Consider the following 22,723-nt stretch of genomic DNA (forward strand, 5'->3'; position numbering starts at 1 on the left):
TTACAGCAATTTTTCCGTAATAGTTACACCAATTTTTCCGTAAAGTAGAGAGTGAATCACCGTGTACTTACTGGTACAAAGATTAGGCAACATAGCACTGATTGGACAGAATCATTATATGGACACATCCCATTGACAAGAGGGAACCTCCCAGTGGTTAATTTATAAACCAACAGAACACAGAGTTCCAATAAAAGTCTACTCTAGAAACATTTGTACCTTTCTTTAACCTCAAGGCACTTTGCAGATACTCATCCTCGGTGATATCCTTTCCATCAAGTTTCAGCTCTAGGCTAAAATCTCGAACACACCACACAAATGATGGGAAAGTTCTCTTGAACTCTGATGAGTCGTCTTCCATATCTGCCTCCAGCTCGGCTGATTTTATTTTTATCTTCTCGGTAAGTTCTGTAACGTAACTTCGAGAAGTTAAGGAATTATTTATATATCAGTTGAAAAAAGGGGTTATCTTCCCTTTTAAAAAGTGCAAAAGGAAGAAATGACCCCCAAAAACATTTTGTGCGTTTTAGGTTCTGTCAATATGAAAAAAGGAATAGAGCTCATGTAAAGGATACTGGAGTTGGTCCATGGCTTGCTGGTCAATTGTCCCTACACTGTTAAATACCAAGGTGCTGCTAAGAAGAACAGCGAGGGCGAAGATCCAGGAATCATTTTGGCTGTTTCCCTGAAATACAAAAAAAAGTTTTCATAACACAAAATTATATTCAATCCCTAATACCAGATTTACAACTCAAGAATCCAAAAGTGCAGAATAGGTAAAAACTTCTGGCCTTCAAAGCCAAACCTCACTCCCGTTAGTAGATACACCATTCGTAAGGCAAGAATAAGAAGGAGTTAGGTTCTGCATGGTGGCTCATAGAAGATGGTCTCCAATGGAGAAACATTTTCTAAAGTAGATGAGTTGACCACTTTTGGACAGACTCCTTTACTTGTATTTATGGCTAATAAAAGAGATGGGATACATGACGTTCTGAAAAAGAAGTGAAAACTTTCATTTAATGGTGTACATAGAGTGAATCAGGTATCGTAACATACGAGTATCCAATCTCTATCTATGGATGGTCAAATTTAGGTCTACGATGGTTTAGATTTCCACTGACCTTCTCCACATCGCCCAGTCCTTCTGTATCCATCAGCACCAGTGTTTGATCCTTGTTAAAAGGGTGAGGAACACACCACATCCAGATACCTTTAGTCATGGACTGGACTGTCGATCCTAAGGAAAAGCCTGTATGGACAGACACATGATGGTATTAGGAATGTGATATGAAAAAAAAGACAGAAAGCATAATGACGAATAATGATGTCCATGAATTGAACAAAAATGATGGCGTGGTAAGAGAATGGAAGCCAATAATGACAACTACTTCCTACAAAGCCATTTGGAGGACATTGTGTATGGTAAACTTTTTTTAGGGTTCTCTCCATCTGATACATGCTTATAACAGAGTAACCCTACATATTATGTGTCATGGAGAGTGTAACGTCCGTGGTAGCTGACCCCTAAAGGGGCAGGAAGATGGAGCGGTCAGGAATGGGAAGGTTCAGAAGGTACAGGCAGGTATACTAGAAGACTGGAAGACAAGGCAGGTGCAGGCATGTATGGCTGGCATACAGATTGGCACAGCAGGCAGGCATGGCGGGTGCTGGTAGGTAAGGCTGATATACAGGCAGGCACGGCAGGTGCAGGCAGGTATAGCTGGTATGCAGACTGGCACGACAGGTACTATCAAGTACGGCTGATATTCAGGCAGGCCCGGCAGGTGTTTGCAGGTACGGATGGTATGCAGGCAGGTACACTAGAACAGGGGACGTGAGAACTAGCAAGCATGCAAACAAGCAAAGTGAACACATTGATCAGGCACCTCCCAACAAGTGAAGGTGCCTTAAATAATAAGTGACTTCCAGACATTGGTAGGGGACACTTTAGGATGGCGCGCGCTGTCTCTTTAAGAGACCGGGAGAGCACGCGCCCTAAGCCCAGTGCCCAGGGATGTGCCAGGTGTGCGCAAATTCCTGAAGACTGCCTCAGCAGGAGGAGGTGTGGGTTGGGGCGGTAAGCAAGACGGCGTCCCTGCCGGGGGAAGGACCATGGGGATCATGCAGGGACGTGGCACTACAGAGAGAAGCAAGAAGCCAACGTTCTGTTCCTCATACACAATTGTCACCCCATGTTCCGAAAGAGTTTCAATTGATGTCAATGCATGACCATGGGATTATATTGATGTTGACTGGGAATCTTGCTTTACATACTTATTTCTGGTCTCTGTCACACTTCTCTTACCATTTTTACTTCCTGCCAGTCTGTTCATCAGATAAGACTTCCCAGTACGGTATTTCCCAACTATGGCCACAACAACCACCTTCTGAGTAATGTCGGATAAGGTTTTCAGCGCATCCTGATTAACTTGGATTGTTCCATCTTCGTGATTCTCTATCAAACACACTGGACACTCCATTTTTGGAAAGTCTGTAAATGATAAAAATATAACATAAAAAAATCCTGTACTGATCCTGAGTTACATCTTGTATTATACCCCAGAGCTGCACTCACTATTCTGCTGGTGCAGTCACTGTGTACATACATTACATTACTGATCTTGAGTTACATCCTGTATTATACTCCAGAGCTGCACTCACTATTCTGCTGGTGCAGTCACTGTGTACATACATTACATTACTGATCCTGTTCTGATCCTGAGTTACATCCTGTATTATACTCCAGAGCTGCACTCACTATTCTGCTGGTGCAGTCACTGTGTACATACATTACATTACTGATCCTGTACTGATCCTGAGTTACATCCTGTATTATACTCCAGAGCTACACTCACTATTCTGCTGGTGGAGTCACTGTGTACATACATTACATTACTGATCCTGATTTACATCCTGTATTATACTCCAGAACTGCACTCACTATTCTGTTGGTGCAGTCACTGTGTACACACATTACATTACTGATCCTGAGTTACATCCTGCATTATACCCCAGAGCTGCACTCACTATTCTGCTGCTGCAGTCACTGTGTACATACATTACATTACTGATCCTGAGTTACATCCTGTATTATACTCCAGAGCTGCAGTCACTATTCTGCTGGTGCAGTCACTGTGTACATACATTACATTACTGATCCTGTACTTATCCTGAGTTACATGGTGTATTATACTCCAGAGCTGCACTCACTATTCTGCTGGTGCAGTCACTGTGTACATACATTACTGATCCTGTACTGATCCTGAGTTACATCCTGTATTATACTCCAAAGCTGCGCTCACTATTCTGCTGGTGCAGTCACTGTGTACATACGTTACATTACTGATCCTGAGTTACATCCTGTATAATACTCCAGAGCTGCACTCAGTATTCTGCTGGTGCAATCACTGTGTACATACATTACATTACTGATCCTGAGTTACATGCTGTATTATACTCCAGAGCTGCACTCACTATTCTGCTGGTGCAGTCACTGTGTACATACATTACTGATCCTGCACTGATCCTGAGTTACATCCTGTATTATACTCCAGAGCTGCGCTCACTATTCTGCTGGTGCAGTCACTGTGTACATACATTACATTACTGATCCTGAGTTACATCCTGTATTATACTCCAGAGCTGCACTCACTATTCTGCAGGTGCAGTCACTGTGTACATACATTACATTACTGATCCTGTACTGTTCCTGAGTTACATCCTGTATTATACTCCAGAGCTGCACTCATTATTCTGCTGGTACAGTCACTGTGTACATACATTACATTACTGATCCTGAGTTACATCCTGTATTATACTCCAGAGCTGCACTCACTATTCTGCTGGTGCAGTCACTGTGTACATACATTACATTACTGATCCTGTACTGATCCTGAGTTACATACTGTATTATACTCCAGAGCTGCACTCACTATTCTGCAGGTGCAGTCACTGTGTACATACATTACATTACTGATAGAGGGTTACATCCTGTATTATACTTCAGAGCTGCACTCATTATTCTGCTGGTACAGTCACTGTGTACATACATTACATTACTGATCCTGAGTTACATCCTGTATTATACTCTAGAGCTGCACTCATTATTCTGCTGGTGCAGTCACTGTGTACATACATTACATTACTGATCCTGAGTTACATTCTGCATTATACTCCAGAGCTGCACTCACTATTCTGCTGGTGCAGTCACTGTGTACATACATTACTGATCCTGTACTGATCCTGAGTTACATCCTGTATTATACTCCAGAGATGCGCTCACTATTCTGCTGGTGCAGTCACTGTGTACATACATTACATTACTGATCCTGAGTTACATCCTGTATTATACTCCAGAGCTGCACTCACTATTCTGCAGGTGCAGTCACTGTGTACATACATTACATTACTGATAGAGGGTTACATCCTGTATTATACTCCAGAGCTGCACTCATTATTCTGCTGGTACAGTCACTGTGTACATACATTACATTACTGATCCTGAGTTACATCCTGTATTATACTCCAGAGCTGCACTCACTATTCTGCTGGTGCAGTCACTGTGTACATACATTACATTACTGATCCTGTACTGATCCTGAGTTACATCCTGTATTATACTCCAGAGCTGCACTCACTATTCTGCTGGTGCAGTCACTGTGTATACATTACATTACTGATCCTGAGTTACATCCTGTATTATACTCCAGAGCTGCACTCACTATTCTGCTGGTGCAGTCACTGTGTACATACATTACATTACTGATCCTGAGTTACATCCTATATTATACTCCAGAGCTGCACTCACTATTCTGCTGGTGCAGTCACTGTGTACATACATTACATTACTGATCCTGAGTTACATCCTGTATTATACTCCAGAGCTGCACTCACTAGTCTGCTGGTGCAGTCACTGTGTACATACATTACATTACTGATCCTGAGTTACATCCTGTATTATACTCCAGAGCTGCACTCACTATTCTGCTGGTGCAGTCACTGTGTACATACATTACATTACTGATCCTGAGTTACATCTTATATTATACTCCAGAGCTGCACTCACTATTCTGCTGGTGCAGTCACTGTGTACATACATTACATTACTGATCCTGAGTTACATCCTGTATTATACCCCAGAGCTGCACTCACTATTCTGCTGGTGGAGTCACTGTGTACATACATTACATTACTGATCCTGAGTTACATCCTGTATTATACTCCAGAGCTGCACTCACTATTCTGCTGGTGCAGTCACTGTGTACATACATTACATTACTGATCCTGAGTTACATCCTGTATTATACTCCAGAGATGCACTCACTATTCTGCTGGTGCAGTCACTGTGTACATACATTACATTACTGATCCTGAGTTACATCCTGTATTATACTCCAGAGCTGCACTCACTATTCTGCTGGTGCAGTCACTGTGTACATACATTACATTACTGATCCTGTACTGATCCTGAGTTACATCCTGTATTATACTCCAGAGCTGCACTCACTATTCTGCTGCTGCAGTCACTGTGTACAAACATTACATTACTGATCCTGAGTTACATCCTGTATTATACTCTAGAGCTGCACTCATTATTCTGCTGGTGCAGTCACTGTGTACATACATTACATTACTGATCCTGAGTTACATCCTGTATTATACTCCAGAGCTGCACTCACTATTCTGCTGCTGCAGTCACTGTGTACATACATTACATTACTGATCCTGAGTTACATCCTGTATTATCCTCCAGAGCTGCACTCACTATTCTGCTGGTGCAGTCACTGTGAACATACATTACATTACTGATCCTGAGTTACATCCTGTATTATCCTCCAGAGCTGCACTCACTATTCTGCTGGTGCAGTCACTGTGAACATACATTACATTACTGATCCTGAGTTACATCCTGTATTATCTTCCAGAGCTGCACTCACTATTCTGCTGGTGCAGTCACTGTGTACATACATTACATTACTGATCCTGAGTTACATCCTGTATTATACTCCAGAGCTGCACTCACTATTCTGCTTGTGCAGTCACTGTGTACATACATTACATTACTGATCCTGAGTTACATCCTGTATTATACTCCAGAGCTGCACTCACTATTCTGCTGCTGCAGTCACTGTGTACATACATTACATTACTGATCCTGAGTTACATCCTGTATTATCCTCCAGAGCTGCACTCACTATTCTGCTGGTGCAGTCACTGTGAACATACATTACATTACTGATCCTGAGTTACATCCTGTATTATCCTCCAGAGCTGCACTCACTATTCTGCTGGTGCAGTCACTGTGAACATACATTACATTACTGATCCTGAGTTACATCCTGTATTATCCTCCAGAGCTGCACTCACTATTCTGCTGGTGCAGTCACTGTGTACATACATTACATTACTGATCCTGAGTTACATCCTGTATTATACTCCAGAGCTGCACTCACTATTCTGCTTGTGCAGTCACTGTGTACATACATTACATTACTGATCCTGAGTTACATCCTGTATTATACTCCAGAGCTTCACTCACTATTCTGCTGGTGCAGTCACTGTGTACATACATTACATTACTGATCCTGAGTTACATCCTGTATTATACTCCAGGGCTGCACTCACTATTCTGCTGGTGCAGTCACTGTGTACATACATTACATTACTGATCCTGTACTGTTCCTGAGTTATATCCTGTATTATTCTCCAGAGCTGCACTCACTATTCTGCTGGTGCAGTCACTGTGTACATACATTACTGATCCTGTACTAATCCTGAGTTACATCCTGTATTATACTCCAGAGCTGCGCTCACTATTCTGCTGGTGCAGTCACTGTGTACATACATTACATTACTGATCCTGAGTTACATCCTGTATTATACTCCAGAGCTGCACTCACTATTCTGCAGGTGCAGTCACTGTGTACATACATTACATTACTGATAGAGGGTTACATCCTGTATTATACTCCAGAGCTGCACTCATTATTCTGCTGGTACAGTCACTGTGTACATACATTACATTACTGATCCTGAGTTACATCCTGTATTATACTCCAGAGCTGCACTCACTATTCTGCTGGTGCAGTCACTGTGTACATACATTACATTACTGATCCTGTACTGATCCTGAGTTACATCCTGTATTATACTCCAGAGCTGCACTCACTATTCTGCTGCTGCAGTCACTGTGTACATACATTACATTACTGATCCTGAGTTACATCCTGTATTATCCTCCAGAGCTGCACTCACTATTCTGCTGGTGCAGTCACTGTGAACATACATTACATTACTGATCCTGAGTTACATCCTGTATTATCCTCCAGAGCTGCACTCACTATTCTGCTGGTGCAGTCACTGTGAACATACATTACATTACTGATCCTGAGTTACATCCTGTATTATCCTCCAGAGCTGCACTCACTATTCTGCTGGTGCAGTCACTGTGTACATACATTACATTACTGATCCTGAGTTACATCCTGTATTATACTCCAGAGCTGCACTCACTATTCTGCTTGTGCAGTCACTGTGTACATACATTACATTACTGATCCTGAGTTACATCCTGTATTATACTCCAGAGCTGCACTCACTATTCTGCTGCTGCAGTCACTGTGTACATACATTACATTACTGATCCTGAGTTACATCCTGTATTATCCTCCAGAGCTGCACTCACTATTCTGCTGGTGCAGTCACTGTGAACATACATTACATTACTGATCCTGAGTTACATCCTGTATTATCCTCCAGAGCTGCACTCACTATTCTGCTGGTGCAGTCACTGTGAACATACATTACATTACTGATCCTGAGTTACATCCTGTATTATCCTCCAGAGCTGCACTCACTATTCTGCTGGTGCAGTCACTGTGTACATACATTACATTACTGATCCTGAGTTACATCCTGTATTATACTCCAGAGCTGCACTCACTATTCTGCTTGTGCAGTCACTGTGTACATACATTACATTACTGATCCTGAGTTACATCCTGTATTATACTCCAGAGCTTCACTCACTATTCTGCTGGTGCAGTCACTGTGTACATACATTACATTACTGATCCTGAGTTACATCCTGTATTATACTCCAGGGCTGCACTCACTATTCTGCTGGTGCAGTCACTGTGTACATACATTACATTACTGATCCTGTACTGTTCCTGAGTTATATCCTGTATTATTCTCCAGAGCTGCACTCACTATTCTGCTGGTGCAGTCACTGTGTACATACATTACTGATCCTGTACTAATCCTGAGTTACATCCTGTATTATACTCCAGAGCTGCGCTCACTATTCTGCTGGTGCAGTCACTGTGTACATACATTACATTACTGATCCTGAGTTACATCCTGTATTATACTCCAGAGCTGCACTCACTATTCTGCAGGTGCAGTCACTGTGTACATACATTACATTACTGATAGAGGGTTACATCCTGTATTATACTCCAGAGCTGCACTCATTATTCTGCTGGTACAGTCACTGTGTACATACATTACATTACTGATCCTGAGTTACATCCTGTATTATACTCCAGAGCTGCACTCACTATTCTGCTGGTGCAGTCACTGTGTACATACATTACATTACTGATCCTGTACTGATCCTGAGTTACATCCTGTATTATACTCCAGAGCTGCACTCACTATTCTGCTGCTGCAGTCACTGTGTACATACATTACATTACTGATCCTGAGTTACATCCTGTATTATCCTCCAGAGCTGCACTCACTATTCTGCTGGTGCAGTCACTGTGAACATACATTACATTACTGATCCTGAGTTACATCCTGTATTATCCTCCAGAGCTGCACTCACTATTCTGCTGGTGCAGTCACTGTGAACATACATTACATTACTGATCCTGAGTTACATCCTGTATTATCCTCCAGAGCTGCACTCACTATTCTGCTGGTGCAGTCACTGTGTACATACATTACATTACTGATCCTGAGTTACATCCTGTATTATACTCCAGAGCTGCACTCACTATTCTGCTTGTGCAGTCACTGTGTACATACATTACATTACTGATCCTGAGTTACATCCTGTATTATACTCCAGAGCTGCACTCACTATTCTGCTGCTGCAGTCACTGTGTACATACATTACATTACTGATCCTGAGTTACATCCTGTATTATCCTCCAGAGCTGCACTCACTATTCTGCTGGTGCAGTCACTGTGAACATACATTACATTACTGATCCTGAGTTACATCCTGTATTATCCTCCAGAGCTGCACTCACTATTCTGCTGGTGCAGTCACTGTGAACATACATTACATTACTGATCTTGAGTTATATCCTGTATTATCCTCCAGAGCTGCACTCACTATTCTGCTGGTGCAGTCACTGTGTACATACATTACATTACTGATCCTGAGTTACATCCTGTATTATACTCCAGAGCTGCACTCACTATTCTGCTTGTGCAGTCACTGTGTACATACATTACATTACTGATCCTGAGTTACATCCTGTATTATACTCCAGAGCTTCACTCACTATTCTGCTGGTGCAGTCACTGTGTACATACATTACATTACTGATCCTGAGTTACATCCTGTATTATACTCCAGGGCTGCACTCACTATTCTGCTGGTGCAGTCACTGTGTACATACATTACATTACTGATCCTGAGCTACATCCTGTATTATACTCCAGAGCTGCACTCACTATTCTGCTGGTGCAGTCACTGTGTATATACATTACATTACTGATCCTGAGTTACATCCTGTATTATACCCCAGAGCTGCACTCACTATTCTGCTGGTGCAGTCACTGTGTACATACATTACATTACTGATCCTGTACTGTTCCTGAGTTATATCCTGTATTATACTCCAGAGCTGCACTCACTATTCTGCTGGTGCAGTCACTGTGTATATACATTACATTACTGATCCTGAGTTACATCCTGTATTATACCCCAGAGCTGCGCTCACTATTCTGCTGGTGCAGTCACTGTGTACATACATTACATTACTGATCCTGAGTTACATCCTGTATTATACCCCAGAGCTGCGCTCACTATTCTGCTGGTGCAGTCACTGTGTACATACATTACATTACTGATCCTGAGTTACATCCTGTATTATACTCCAGAGCTGCACTCACTATTCTGCTGCTGCAGTCACTGTGTACATACATTACATTACTGATCCTGAGTTACATCCTGTATTATCCTCCAGAGCTGCACTCACTGTTCTGCTGGTGCAGTCACTGTGAACATACATTACATTACTGATCCTGAGTTACATCCTGTATTATCCTCCAGAGCTGCACTCACTATTCTGCTGGTGCAGTCACTGTGAACATACATTACATTACTGATCTTGAGTTATATCCTGTATTATCCTCCAGAGCTGCACTCACTATTCTGCTGGTGCAGTCACTGTGTACATACATTACATTACTGATCCTGAGTTACATCCTGTATTATACTCCAGAGCTGCACTCACTATTCTGCTTGTGCAGTCACTGTGTACATACATTACATTACTGATCCTGAGTTACATCCTGTATTATACTCCAGAGCTTCACTCACTATTCTGCTGGTGCAGTCACTGTGTACATACATTACATTACTGATCCTGAGTTACATCCTGTATTATACTCCAGGGCTGCACTCACTATTCTGCTGGTGCAGTCACTGTGTACATACATTACATTACTGATCCTGAGCTACATCCTGTATTATACTCCAGAGCTGCACTCACTATTCTGCTGGTGCAGTCACTGTGTATATACATTACATTACTGATCCTGAGTTACATCCTGTATTATACCCCAGAGCTGCACTCACTATTCTGCTGGTGCAGTCACTGTGTACATACATTACATTACTGATCCTGTACTGTTCCTGAGTTATATCCTGTATTATACTCCAGAGCTGCACTCACTATTCTGCTGGTGCAGTCACTGTGTATATACATTACATTACTGATCCTGAGTTACATCCTGTATTATACCCCAGAGCTGCGCTCACTATTCTGCTGGTGCAGTCACTGTGTACATACATTACATTACTGATCCTGAGTTACATCCTGTATTATACCCCAGAGCTGCGCTCACTATTCTGCTGGTGCAGTCACTGTGTACATACATTATATTACTGATCCTGTACTGATCCTGAGTTACATCCTGTATTATACTCCAGAGCTGCACTCACTATTCTGCTGGTGCAGTCACTGTGTACATACATTACATTACTGATCCTGAGTTACATCCTGTATTATACCCCAGAGCTGCGCTCACTATTTTGCTGGTGCAGTCACTGTGTACATACATTACATTACTGATCCTGAGTTACATCCTGTATTATACTCCAGAGCTGCACTCACTATTCTGCTGGTGCAGTCACTGTGTACATACATTATATTACTGATCCTGTACTGATCCTGAGTTACATCCTGTATTATACTCCAGAGCTGCACTCACTATTCTGCTGGTGCAGTCACTGTGTACATACATTACATTACTGATCCTGAGTTACATCCTGTATTATACTCCAGAGCTGCACTCACTATTCTGCTGGTGCAGTCACTGTGTACATACATTACATTACTGATCCTGAGTTACATCCTGTATTATATTCCAGAGCTGCACTCACTATTCTGCTGGTGCAGTCACTGTGTACATACATTACATTACTGATCCTGTACTGATCCTGAGTTACATACTGTATTATACTCCAGAGCTGCACTCACTATTCTGCTGGTGAAGTCACTGTGTACTTACATTACATTACTGATCCTGTACTGATCCTGAGTCATATCCTGTATAATACTCCAGAGCTGCACTCACTATTCTGCTGGTGCAGTCACTGTGTACATACATTACATTACTGATCCTGAGTTACATCCTGTATTATACTCCAGAGCTGCACTCACTATTCTGCTGGTGCAGTCACTGTGTACATACATTACATTACTGATCCTGAGTTACATCCTGTATTATATTCCAGAGCTGCACTCACTATTCTGCTGGTGCAGTCACTGTGTACATACATTACATTACTGATCCTGTACTGATCCTGAGTTACATACTGTATTATACTCCAGAGCTGCACTCACTATTCTGCTGGTGCAGTCACTGTGTACATACATTACATTACTGATCCTGTACTGATCCTGAGTTACATCCTGTATTATACTCCAGAGCTGCACTCACTATTCTGCTGGTGCAGTCACTGTGTACATACATTACATTACTGATCCTGAGTTACATCCTGTATTATACTCCAGAGCTGCACTCACTATTCTGCTGGTGCAGTCACTGTGTACATACATTACATTACTGATCCTGAGTTACATCCTGTATTATACTCCAGAGCTGCACTCACTATTCTGCTGGTGCAGTCACTGTGTACATACATTACATTACTGATCCTGAGTTACATCCTGTATTATACTCCAGAGCTGCACTCACTATTCTGCTGGTGCAGTCACTGTGTACATACATTACATTACTGATCCTGTACTGATCCTGAGTTACATCCTGTATTATACCCCAGAGCTGCACTCACTATTCTGTTGGTGCAGTCACTGTGTACATACATTACATTACTGATCCTGAGTTACATCCTGTATTATACTCCAGAGCTGCACTCACTATTCTGCTGGTGCAGTCACTGTGTACATACATTACATTACTGATCCTGAGTTACATCCTGTATTATACTCCAGAGCTGCACTCACTATTCCGCTGGTGCAGTCACTGTGTACATACATTACATTACTGATCCTGAGTTACATCCTGTATTATACTCCAGAGCTGCACTCACTATGCTGGTGCAGTCATTGTGTACATACATTACATTACTGATCCTGAGTTACATCCTGTATTATTCTCCAGAGCTGCACTCACTATTCTGCTGGTGTACTCACTGTGTACATACATTACATTACTGATCCTGTACTGATCCTGAGTTACATCCTGTATTATACTCCAGAGCTGCACTCACTATTCTGCTGGTGGAGTCACTGTGTACAGACATTACATTACTGATCCTGTACTGATCCTGAGTTACATCCTGTATTATACTCCAGAGCTGCACTCACTATTCTGCTGGTGCAGTCACTGTGTACATACCATACATTACTGATCCTGAGTTACATCCTGTATTATACTCTAGAGCTGCACTCATTATTCTGCTGGTGCAGTCACTGTGTACATACATTACATTACTGATCCTGAGTTACATCCTGTATTATACTCCAGAGCTGCACTCACTATTCTGCTGGTGCAGTCACTGTGTACATACATTACATTACTGATCCTGTACTGATCCTGAGTTACATCCTGTATTATACTCTAGAGCTGCACTCACTATTCTGCTGGTGCAGTCACTGTGTACATTACATTACTTATCCTGTACTGATCCTGAGTTACATCCTGTATTATACTCCAGAGCTGCACTCACTATTCTGCTGGTGCAGTCACTGTGTACATACCATACATTACTGATCCTGAGTTACATCCTGTATTATACTCCAGAGCTGCACTCACTATTCTGCTGGTGCAGTCACTGTGTACATACCATACATTACTGATCCTGAGTTACATCCTGTATTATACTCCAGAGCTGCACTCACTATTCTGCTGGTGCAGTCACTGTGTACATACATTACATTACTGATCCTGGGTTACATCCTGTATTATACTCCAGAGCTGCACTCACTATTCTGCTGGTGCAGTCACTGTGTACATACATTACATTACTGATCCTGAGTTACATCCTGTATTATACTCCAGAGCTGCACTCACTATTCTGCTGGTGCAGTCACTGTGTACATACATTACATTACTGATCCTGAGTTACATCCTGTATTATACTCCAGAGCTGCACTCACTATTCTGCTGGTGCAGTCACTGTGTACATACATTACATTACTGATCCTGAGTTACATCCTGTATTATACTCCAGAGCTGCACTCACTATTCTGCTGGTGCAGTCACTGTGTACATACATTACATTACTGATCCTGAGTTACATCCTGTATTATATTCCAGAGCTGCACTCACTATTCTGCTGGTGCAGTCACTGTGTACATACATTACATTACTGATCCTGTACTGATCCTGAGTTACATACTGTATTATACTCCAGAGCTGCACTCACTATTCTGCTGGTGCAGTCACTGTGTACATACATTACATTACTGATTCTGAGCTACATCCTGTATTATACTCCAGAGCTGCACTCACTATTCTGCTGGTGGAGTCACTGTGTACATACATTACATTACTGATCCTGAGTTACATCCTGTATTATACTCCAGAGCTGCACTCACTATTCTGCTGGTGCAGTCACTGTGTACATACATTACATTACTGATCCTGAGTTACATCCTGTATTATATTCCAGAGCTGCACTCACTATTCTGCTGGTGCAGTCACTGTGTACATACATTACATTACTGATCCTGTACTGATCCTGAGTTACATCCTGTATTATACTCCAGAGCTGCACTCACTATTCTGGTGCAGTCACTGTGTACATACATTACATTACTTATATGGATGCTGGGCTGTATCCTGTATTTTCCTCCAGAGCTGCAGTTACAGTTATGATGCTGGAGGCTTGTTATCAGACACATTGTTAGTTTGCTATTACACAGTATTGTACATTCCTGCACTAGTGAGAACGAGGACTTTTCCTGTAATTGTTGCAGTTTTGTAGTACAGATTTTTTCCACAGCTCAGAAATGTGAAGTGCAGGAAGAAGTGATTTTTCTGTACAGATGTGTGGGCTAAAGAATCAGCGCCTCACTGTGGCTGCAGCATGTAATAGCAACTTGATAGCTCAGCTCCTACATTGCAGAAAACCAAGAGGAACAGTCCATGTTTCCCATATCACAGAACAAACTCTAATGTAAAGACCAGAATGTGGATCACTTTGGGACCCTCATCTACTTCAAGAGCAGGAATTCCCTGATTCACATTTCCGACTTGTGCCCTGGGAGGGTAAGACCCTCATCTGTTAGATGTTTATGTTTGTCAAGAAACAATCCCGTTAAGTCTCTATCATACATACACCGTATATCTCTATATTTATGTTCGTGTTAAGGATTTCCTAATTCACATTTATGTTACAAAAAGTGTTTCACCCTACATTACATTCAAGGTAAAGAAAGAAAGAGAACAAATGAAAGTGAAAGAAAGAAAGACAGAAGAAAGAAAGAGAGGATTTAACTACACGTAATATTTCTTAGATTGTTATTTATGAAAACGGCAGTATAAAATAAAATGTAATACAATCCTCTTTACCTTCCAGAGATTCTCTCTCAGTCTGTGCTCGGAGTTGAATGTGATCGGTCACAGCTTCTCTCCTATTTATATGTTGAAAATGAAAGCAAAAGTATCGAGAAGACTCAAAATCTGAAACTACAAAAAGTAAAAATATTATAATTGTGTTCAACTAAAAAGAAAGGAAGACGAAGAGAAAGGGACGGAAGAGAGAGAAAGGAAGGAGGAAGGGACAGAGAAGAAAGAGAGAAAGAAAGAAAAAAGATAAAACAAGAAAAAGAAGGAAGGATAAAAAGAGAGAATGATGGAGAGAAAGAAAGAAAAGGAAGGAGAGAAGAAGGGAGGGACAGAGGAGAGAGAGTTAGGAGAGGTAGAGAGAGAGAAGAGAGAGAGTGAAAGAGAGATATGGAAAGAGAGAAAAAGATAATAACAAGAAAAAGAAGAAAGGTAAAAAAAGAAAGCAAACCAAAGTGAGAAAGAAGGAAGGAGAGGGAGGTATGGAGGAGACAGCGTAGGAGAGAGAAGGAAGAAAGGATAAAAAAAGAAGGACGGACAAAAAAGAGAGACAAGGAAAAGAAAGAGAGATAAAAAAGGAAGGAAGGTTAGAGAGTGGGGATGGAGGACAGAGTGAAAGAAAGAAAAAAGATAAATACAAGAAAAAAAGGAAGGACAAAAAGAGAAAATGAAGGAAAGAAAGAAAAGGAAGGAAGGAAAGAGATGGAGGTATGGACAGAGGAGAGAGAGAAAGAGGAGAAGGGAGAGAGAAAAAAAGATAAAAACAAGAAAAAGAAGAAAGGTCAATAAAGAGAGAACAATGTAGAGAAAAAAGGAAAAGGAAGGAAGGAAAGAGAGGGAGGGATAAAGGACAGAGAGTCGAAGAGAGAAGGGAAAAAAATGAAAACATGAAAAAGAAGGAAGAACAAAAAATAAGAAATAAAGGAGAGAAAGAAGGAAAAGGAAAAAAGGAGGGGAAGTAAGAGGCACAGAGGGATGAAGGAGAGAGATAGGAGACAGAGAAAAAAGAAACAAAGAAAAAAGAAAGGAAGGAAGAAAGAAAGAGAAAGAAAGAAAAAAGATAAAAAAAGAAAAAGAAGGTAAAAAAGAGAGAATTAAGAAGAGTAAGATTGAAATGGAAGTATGGGAGGGGAAGGAAGGAAAGAGAGAGCTGGAGGGATGGAGGAGATAAAGAGGAGACAGAGAAAAAAAGAAACAAAGAAAAAAAGAAAGGAATCAGAAAGAAAGAAAGAGAAAGAAAAAAAGAAGATAAAAAGAGAATGAAGGAGAGTAAGAATGAAAAGGAAGTATAGGAGAGGAAGGAAGGAAAGAGAGAGCGGGAGGGATGAAGAAGAAAGAGAGTGAGAGGAGAAAGAAAGAAAAAAGTTAAAACAAAAAAACAAGAAAGATAAAAAAAGAGAACAAAGGAGAGAAAAAAGAAAGGAAAGAAGAGGGATGAAGGAAGGAAGAAAGGAAAGGGAGGAAGGGATGGAAGAGAGAGAAAAAGATAAAAAGAAAAAAAAGAAGGGCAAAAAAGAGAACAAAGGAGAGAAAGACAGGATGGAAGGAAGGAAGGAAAATTTTCTTCAAAAACTACGACACTGTTTTGAAGGAGATAAGCGGTCACCAAATATTGATGAGATTTATATTTTTCTGTTTCTCATTCACTTTGTATTTTGTTAATTGATAAAAAATAACTGTTGTCACTTCCGCAACAAGGACCTTCTGGTACTGCCCCATTTTTGTAGACCTGTCCACCTCAGGAATAAGAGATAGAAAGTTCTCCTTGTAGCGTGGGTCTAGAAGTGTCACCAACCAGTAATGACTGTCACCCAAAATGTTGAGAACGCGAGGGTCACGGGAAAGGCAGCATAACATAAACTCAGCCATGCGTGCAGACTGCTAACAGGCAAGACTTCCATGTCCTCACCAAGAGGACGACTGACCATGCTCTCCTCCTCCTCCTCCTTCCTGTCCTCAGGCCATCCATGCTGAACAGACGTTATGACAGTTGTGCAGGTAGTACCGTCTATAGCGCATGAAACTAGCTCCTGTTCTTCCTCCTCCTCTTCTTCCTCCTACTCTTCCTCATTGTCACCCAATCCAGGTTGGGATGAGATGAGGCTGGGCTGTGTGTAATCACCCTGTATGGTTCCTTGCTCCATCTCATCATGCTCCGCCTGTAATGCATTCTCTTTGATTGTAAGCAGAGAGCGTTTCAGAAGACAGAGAAGTGGGATGGTGAAGCTAATTATGGCGTCATCGCCGCTCACCATCTTGGTGGAGACCTCAAAGTTTTGGAGGATGGTACATATGTTTGACATCAATGCCCACTCTTGAGGTCTTATTTGTGAAGTCTGAACTGAATACCGACGGCCTTGTTGATGCTGGTACTCAACAACTGCCCTCTTCTGCTCACAAATCCTTCCCAACATCTGTAGTGTAGAGTTCCAACGTGTGGGGACATCACACACCGGTCAGTGAGCCGGAAGCTGCAAACGCTGCTGAAGCACGGCATGGGCAGCGGAAGCTGTAGCTGACTTTCTAAAATGGGCACACAGGCAGCGTACTTTGACAAGCAGATCCGGCAGCTCCTGGTAGGTTTTGAGAAACTGCTGAACCACGAGGTTAAGCACATGGGCCAGGCATGGTATATGTGTGAGCTCGCCTCACACATGTCCATGCCTGGCTGTAGGTTCAGCGGTGTCAGCCACAGATCTGCCTGCTCTTTCAGAGCTGTCCACAACTCTTCAGTATTGTGAGGTTTGTCAGCTAAGTATATTAGCTGCAGCACAGCCTGTTGCCGCTTGGCTGAGGCAGTGCTGCAGTGCTTCCAGCTTTTGACTGATGTGATCATTTCAGAGATGGAGGCTGAAGAGGAGGAGGAGGCTGAGGAGGATGAGATGTAGGAGCTGTAGACCATGGGGTCAACCCTGATTGACCTAGGGCCTGCAATCCTCGGCATTGGGAGGATGTGTTCCACCCCAAGGTCCGCCTGGTCCCGGCTTCCAATATGTTAACCCAGTGTGCCGTCAGCGAGATGTACCATCCCTGCCCAAAAGCACTTTTCCACGTGTCCTTGGTTATGTGGACTTTCCCACTAACAGCATTGTTGAGGGCATGGCTAATGTTTTGGGACACGTGCTTGTGTAATGCAGGGACGGCACACCAGGAGAAATAGTGGCGGCTGGGGACCGAGTACCGAGGGACGGCCGCCGCCATCAAGTTACGGAAAGCTGCCGTCTCCATGAGCCTAAAAGGCAACATTTTGAGCGAAAGCAGTCGTGAAATGTGGGAATTTAGTAGTGTGGCCTGTAGGGCGTTGGCTACGTATTTGCACTTACGTTCCAAGGACTGGGGTATGGACAACTGAACGTTGCCCTGCGACAAGGACGTGCTTGCTGATGGTGCTAGTTGAGAGTGTGTAACAACAGGTGCAGGGCAGGAGGCATCTTCGCATGCACTATGGAAAGGTGATTGGCTTGCACACACAACAACGGAAGATGCAGTGGTGTCACCTGCAGACACTTTTCCTGGACTCTGGGTTTTGGCCCACAAAGTCAGGTGCTTTGCTGCCATGTGCCTGATCATGCTGGTGGTGGTCAGGCTGGTAGTTTTGCTACCCCTGCTGTTGCTGGCCAGGCAGGTGGAGCAAATATTCTTTTTGGGGTTATCTGCAGAGTCTTTAATAAACAACCAGACTCGGGAAGACCCAACAGTTGTACTGGCAACTTCCGTCGTGTTGGTGTTACGGGGAACGGCTGCCCGCCTTCTGTCTGCGGCCACCACACTGCTTCTTCCTGCCTGTTGGGGTTCTCTGCCTCCCTCCCCTGGTATGCTTCTGTTCTTGCTCTGCATGTCCTACTGCCAGGTTGGGTCAGTTACTATGTGATCCTCCACCTCGTCTTCTACTTCTGCACCCTGGTCCTCTTCCTGACTTTCTGGCAGTTGTGTCTCATGATCGTCCACCTCTTGTGACACTTTCCCACCGTCACCTTCGTATGACTGTGGCTGCTGAAATATTTGGGCATCGCTACATGCGATCTCCTCTTGCCCCGCTTCAAGTGGACCAGGCGAGAGGCACGAATCTATGCATGGAAAAGTGAACAGCTCTTCTGATCCAAGTGTGGGATCAGTTGTCTCCAGGCACTCAGCATGGTGGGAGGAAAGAGGATCAGGGTGAGGAATATGCGGTCCAGACTCACAGCTACTGAGACTTGACCGTGTGGAAGACAGGGTGGCGGTGGTGGTGGCAAATTGACTGGAAGCATTATCTGCTATCCAACCAACAACCTTTTGACACTGCTCTGGGTTCAATAGTGGTGTGTTGCGGTCACCTAGTAATTGGGACAAGAAGATCGGGTGAGAGGATTTGGGTGTTTGTTGTGGCACAATTTCAGCTTGCCCACGGCCTTGTCCTCTGCATGCACCATCACTCTCACGTCCAGGTCCCCGTTCCTTGCCACGCTCCTTGCCCATTTTAAATGGAGGACAATATCTTCCACGCTCAATTTGGAGAAAACTAATATGTGATCCGTGTGACGGACAAACCACAGTTTTAAATAGCTGGCCTGTAGGTAACTATTTTTAAAAGCAAACTGGCGTCAATAACTTCGCTGACACACTGAAACAAAATTTTAATGGAGGCCAGAAATGACAGAATTTTCAGCAAACTTATATGTGATCCGTGTGACGGACAAACCACAGTTTTAAATAGCTGGCCTGTAGGTAACTATTTTTAGCAGCAAACTGATGTCAATAACTTCACTGACACATGGAAACAAAATTTTAATGGAGGCTAGAAATAGCTGAATTTTTAGCAAACTTATATGTGATCCGTTTGACGGACAAAACACAGTTTTAAATAGCTGGCCTGTAGGTAATTATTTTTAACAGCGACCTTGTGTCAATAACTGCTGACACACTGTAACAAAATTTCAATGGAGGCCAGAAATGGCAGAATTTTCAGAGCAATTACAGTACAGACCAAAAGTTTGGACACACCTTCTCATTTAAAGATTTTTCAGTATTTTCATGACTATGAAAATTGTACATTCACACTGAAGGCATCAAAACTATGAATTAACACATGTGGAATTATATACTTAACAAAAAAGTGTGAAACAACTGAAAATATGTCTTATATTCTAGGTTCTTCAAAGTAGCAACCTTTTGCTTTGATGACTACTTTGCACACTCTTGGCATTTTCTTGATGACCTTCAAGAGGTAATCACTGGAAATGGTTTTCACTTCACAGGTGTGCCCTGTCAGGTTTAATAAGTGGGATTTCTTGCCATATAAATGGGGTTGGGACCATCAGTTGTGTTGTGCAGAAGTCTGGTGGATACACAGCTGATAGTCCTACTGAATAGACTGTTAGAATTTGTATTATGGCAAGAAAAAAGCAACTAAGTAAAGAAAAACGAGTGGCCATCATTACTTTAAGAAATGAAGGTCAGTCAGTCCGAAAAATTGGGAAAACTTAGAAAGTGTCCCCAAGTGCAGTTGCAAAAACCATCAAGCGCTACAAAGAAACTGGCTCACATGAGGACCGCCCCAGGAAAGGAAGACCAAGAGTCACCTCTGCTTCTGAGGATAAGTTTATCCAAGTCACCAGCCTCAGAAATCGCAGGTTAACAGCAGCTTAGATTAGAGACAAGGTCAATGCCACACAGAGTTCTAGCAGCAGACACATCTCTACAACAACTGTTAAGAGGAGACTTTGTGCAGCAGGCCTTCATGGTAAAATAGCTGCTAGGAAACCACTGCTAAGGACAGGCAACAAGCAGAAGAGACTTGTTTGGGCTAAGGAACACAAGGAATGGACATTAGACCAGTGGAAATCTGTTCTTTGGTCTGATGAGTCCAAATTTGAGATCTTTGGTTCCAACCACCGTGTCTTTGTGCGACGCAGAAAAGGTGAACGGATGAACTCTACCTGCCTGGTTCCCACAGTGAAGCATGGCGGAGGAGGTGTGATGGTGTGGGGGTGCTTTGCTGGTGACACTATTGGGGATTTAATCAAAATTGAAGGCATACTGAACCAGCATGGCTACCACAGCATCTTTCAGCGGCATGCTATTCCATCCGGTTTGCGTTTATTTGGACCATCATTTATTTTTCAACAGGACAATGACCCCAAACACACCTCCAGGCTGTGTAAGGGCTATTTGACCAAGAAGGGGAGTGATGGGGTGCTAGGCCAGATGACCTGGCCTCCACAGTCACCAGACGTGAACCCAATCGAGATGGTTTGGGGTGAGCTGGACCGCAGAGTGAAGGCAAAAGGGCCAACAAGTGCTAAGCATCTCTGGGAACTCCTTCAAGATTGTTGGAAGACCATTTCCGTTGATTTCCTCTTGAAGCTCATCAAGAAAATTCCAAGAGTGTGCAAAGCAGTCATCAAAGCAAAAGGTGGCTACTTTGAAGAACCTAGAATATAAGACATATTTTCAGTTGTTTCACATTTTTTTGTTAAGCATATAATTCCACATGTGTTAATTCATAGTTTTGATGCCTTCAGTGTGAATGTACAATTTTCGTAGTCATGAAAATACAGAAAAATCTTTAAATGAGAAGGTGTGTCCAAACTTTTGGTCTGTACTGTATATGTGATTCGTGTGACGGACAAACCACAGTTTTAAATAGCTGGCCTGTAGTTAACTATTTTTAACAGCAAACTGGTGTCCATATCTTCATTGACATACTGAAACAAAATTTCAATGGAGGCCAGAAATGGCAGAATTTTCAGCAAACTTATATGTGATCCGTGTGACGGACAAACCACAGTTTTAAATAGCTGGCCTGTAGGTAACTATTTTTAACAGCAAACTGGTGTTCATATCTTCGTTGACATGCTGAAACAAAATTTCAATGGAGGCCAGAAATGGCAGAATTTTCAGCGAACTTCTATGTGATCTGTGTGACGGACAAACCACAGTTTTAAATGGCTGGCCTGTAGGTAACTATTTTTTATAGAAAACTGGTGTCAATAACTTCGCTGACACACTGAAACAAAATTTTAATGGAAGCCAGAATTGGCAGAATTTGGAGCGAACTTTTATGTGATCCGTGTGACAGACAAACCACAGTTTTAAATAGCTGGCCTGTAGGTAACTTTTTAACAGCAAACTGGTGTTAATAACTTCGTTGACACACTGAAAAAAAATTTCAATGGAGGCCAGAAATGACAGAATTTTCAGCGAACTTATATGGGATCCGTGTCACGGACAAACCACAGTTTTACATAACGGGCCTGTAGGTAACTATTTTTAACAGCAAACTGGTGTCAATAACTTTGCTGACACACTGAAACAAAATGTTAATGGAGACTAGAAAGAGCAGAATTTTCAGCATCTTATATGTGATGCGTGTGACGGACAAACCACAGTTTTAAATAGCTGGCCTTAGGTAACTATTTTTAACAGCAAACTGGTGTCCATATCTTCGTTGACATACTGAAAA

General features: G+C 42.4%; 1 protein-coding gene across 1 annotated transcript in view; it reads right to left on the reverse strand.

Annotated features, from left to right (window-relative positions):
• The window catches only part of LOC141172046 (guanylate-binding protein 7-like), a 28,059-nt gene extending 12,438 nt beyond the window's left edge, over window positions 1-15,621 (reverse strand). The window contains exons 1-5 of the mRNA XM_073655836.1: window positions 15,286-15,621; window positions 2,306-2,491; window positions 1,122-1,249; window positions 576-685; window positions 220-419 (exon numbers count right to left, since the gene is read on the reverse strand). Coding sequence (XP_073511937.1) covers window positions 220-419; window positions 576-685; window positions 1,122-1,249; window positions 2,306-2,480 — 613 coding nt within the window. The 5' untranslated portion in view covers window positions 2,481-2,491; window positions 15,286-15,621. The remainder of the gene's footprint in view (window positions 1-219; window positions 420-575; window positions 686-1,121; window positions 1,250-2,305; window positions 2,492-15,285) is intronic.
• Window positions 15,622-22,723: the final 7,102 nt, after the last annotated feature.

The sequence above is a fragment of the Phyllobates terribilis genome, unplaced genomic scaffold (assembly GCF_046119375.1).
Source record: "Phyllobates terribilis strain yellow unplaced genomic scaffold, ASM4611937v1 Scaffold_12__6_contigs__length_324123572, whole genome shotgun sequence".
In the NCBI taxonomy this organism is placed as follows: Eukaryota; Metazoa; Chordata; class Amphibia; order Anura; family Dendrobatidae; genus Phyllobates; species Phyllobates terribilis.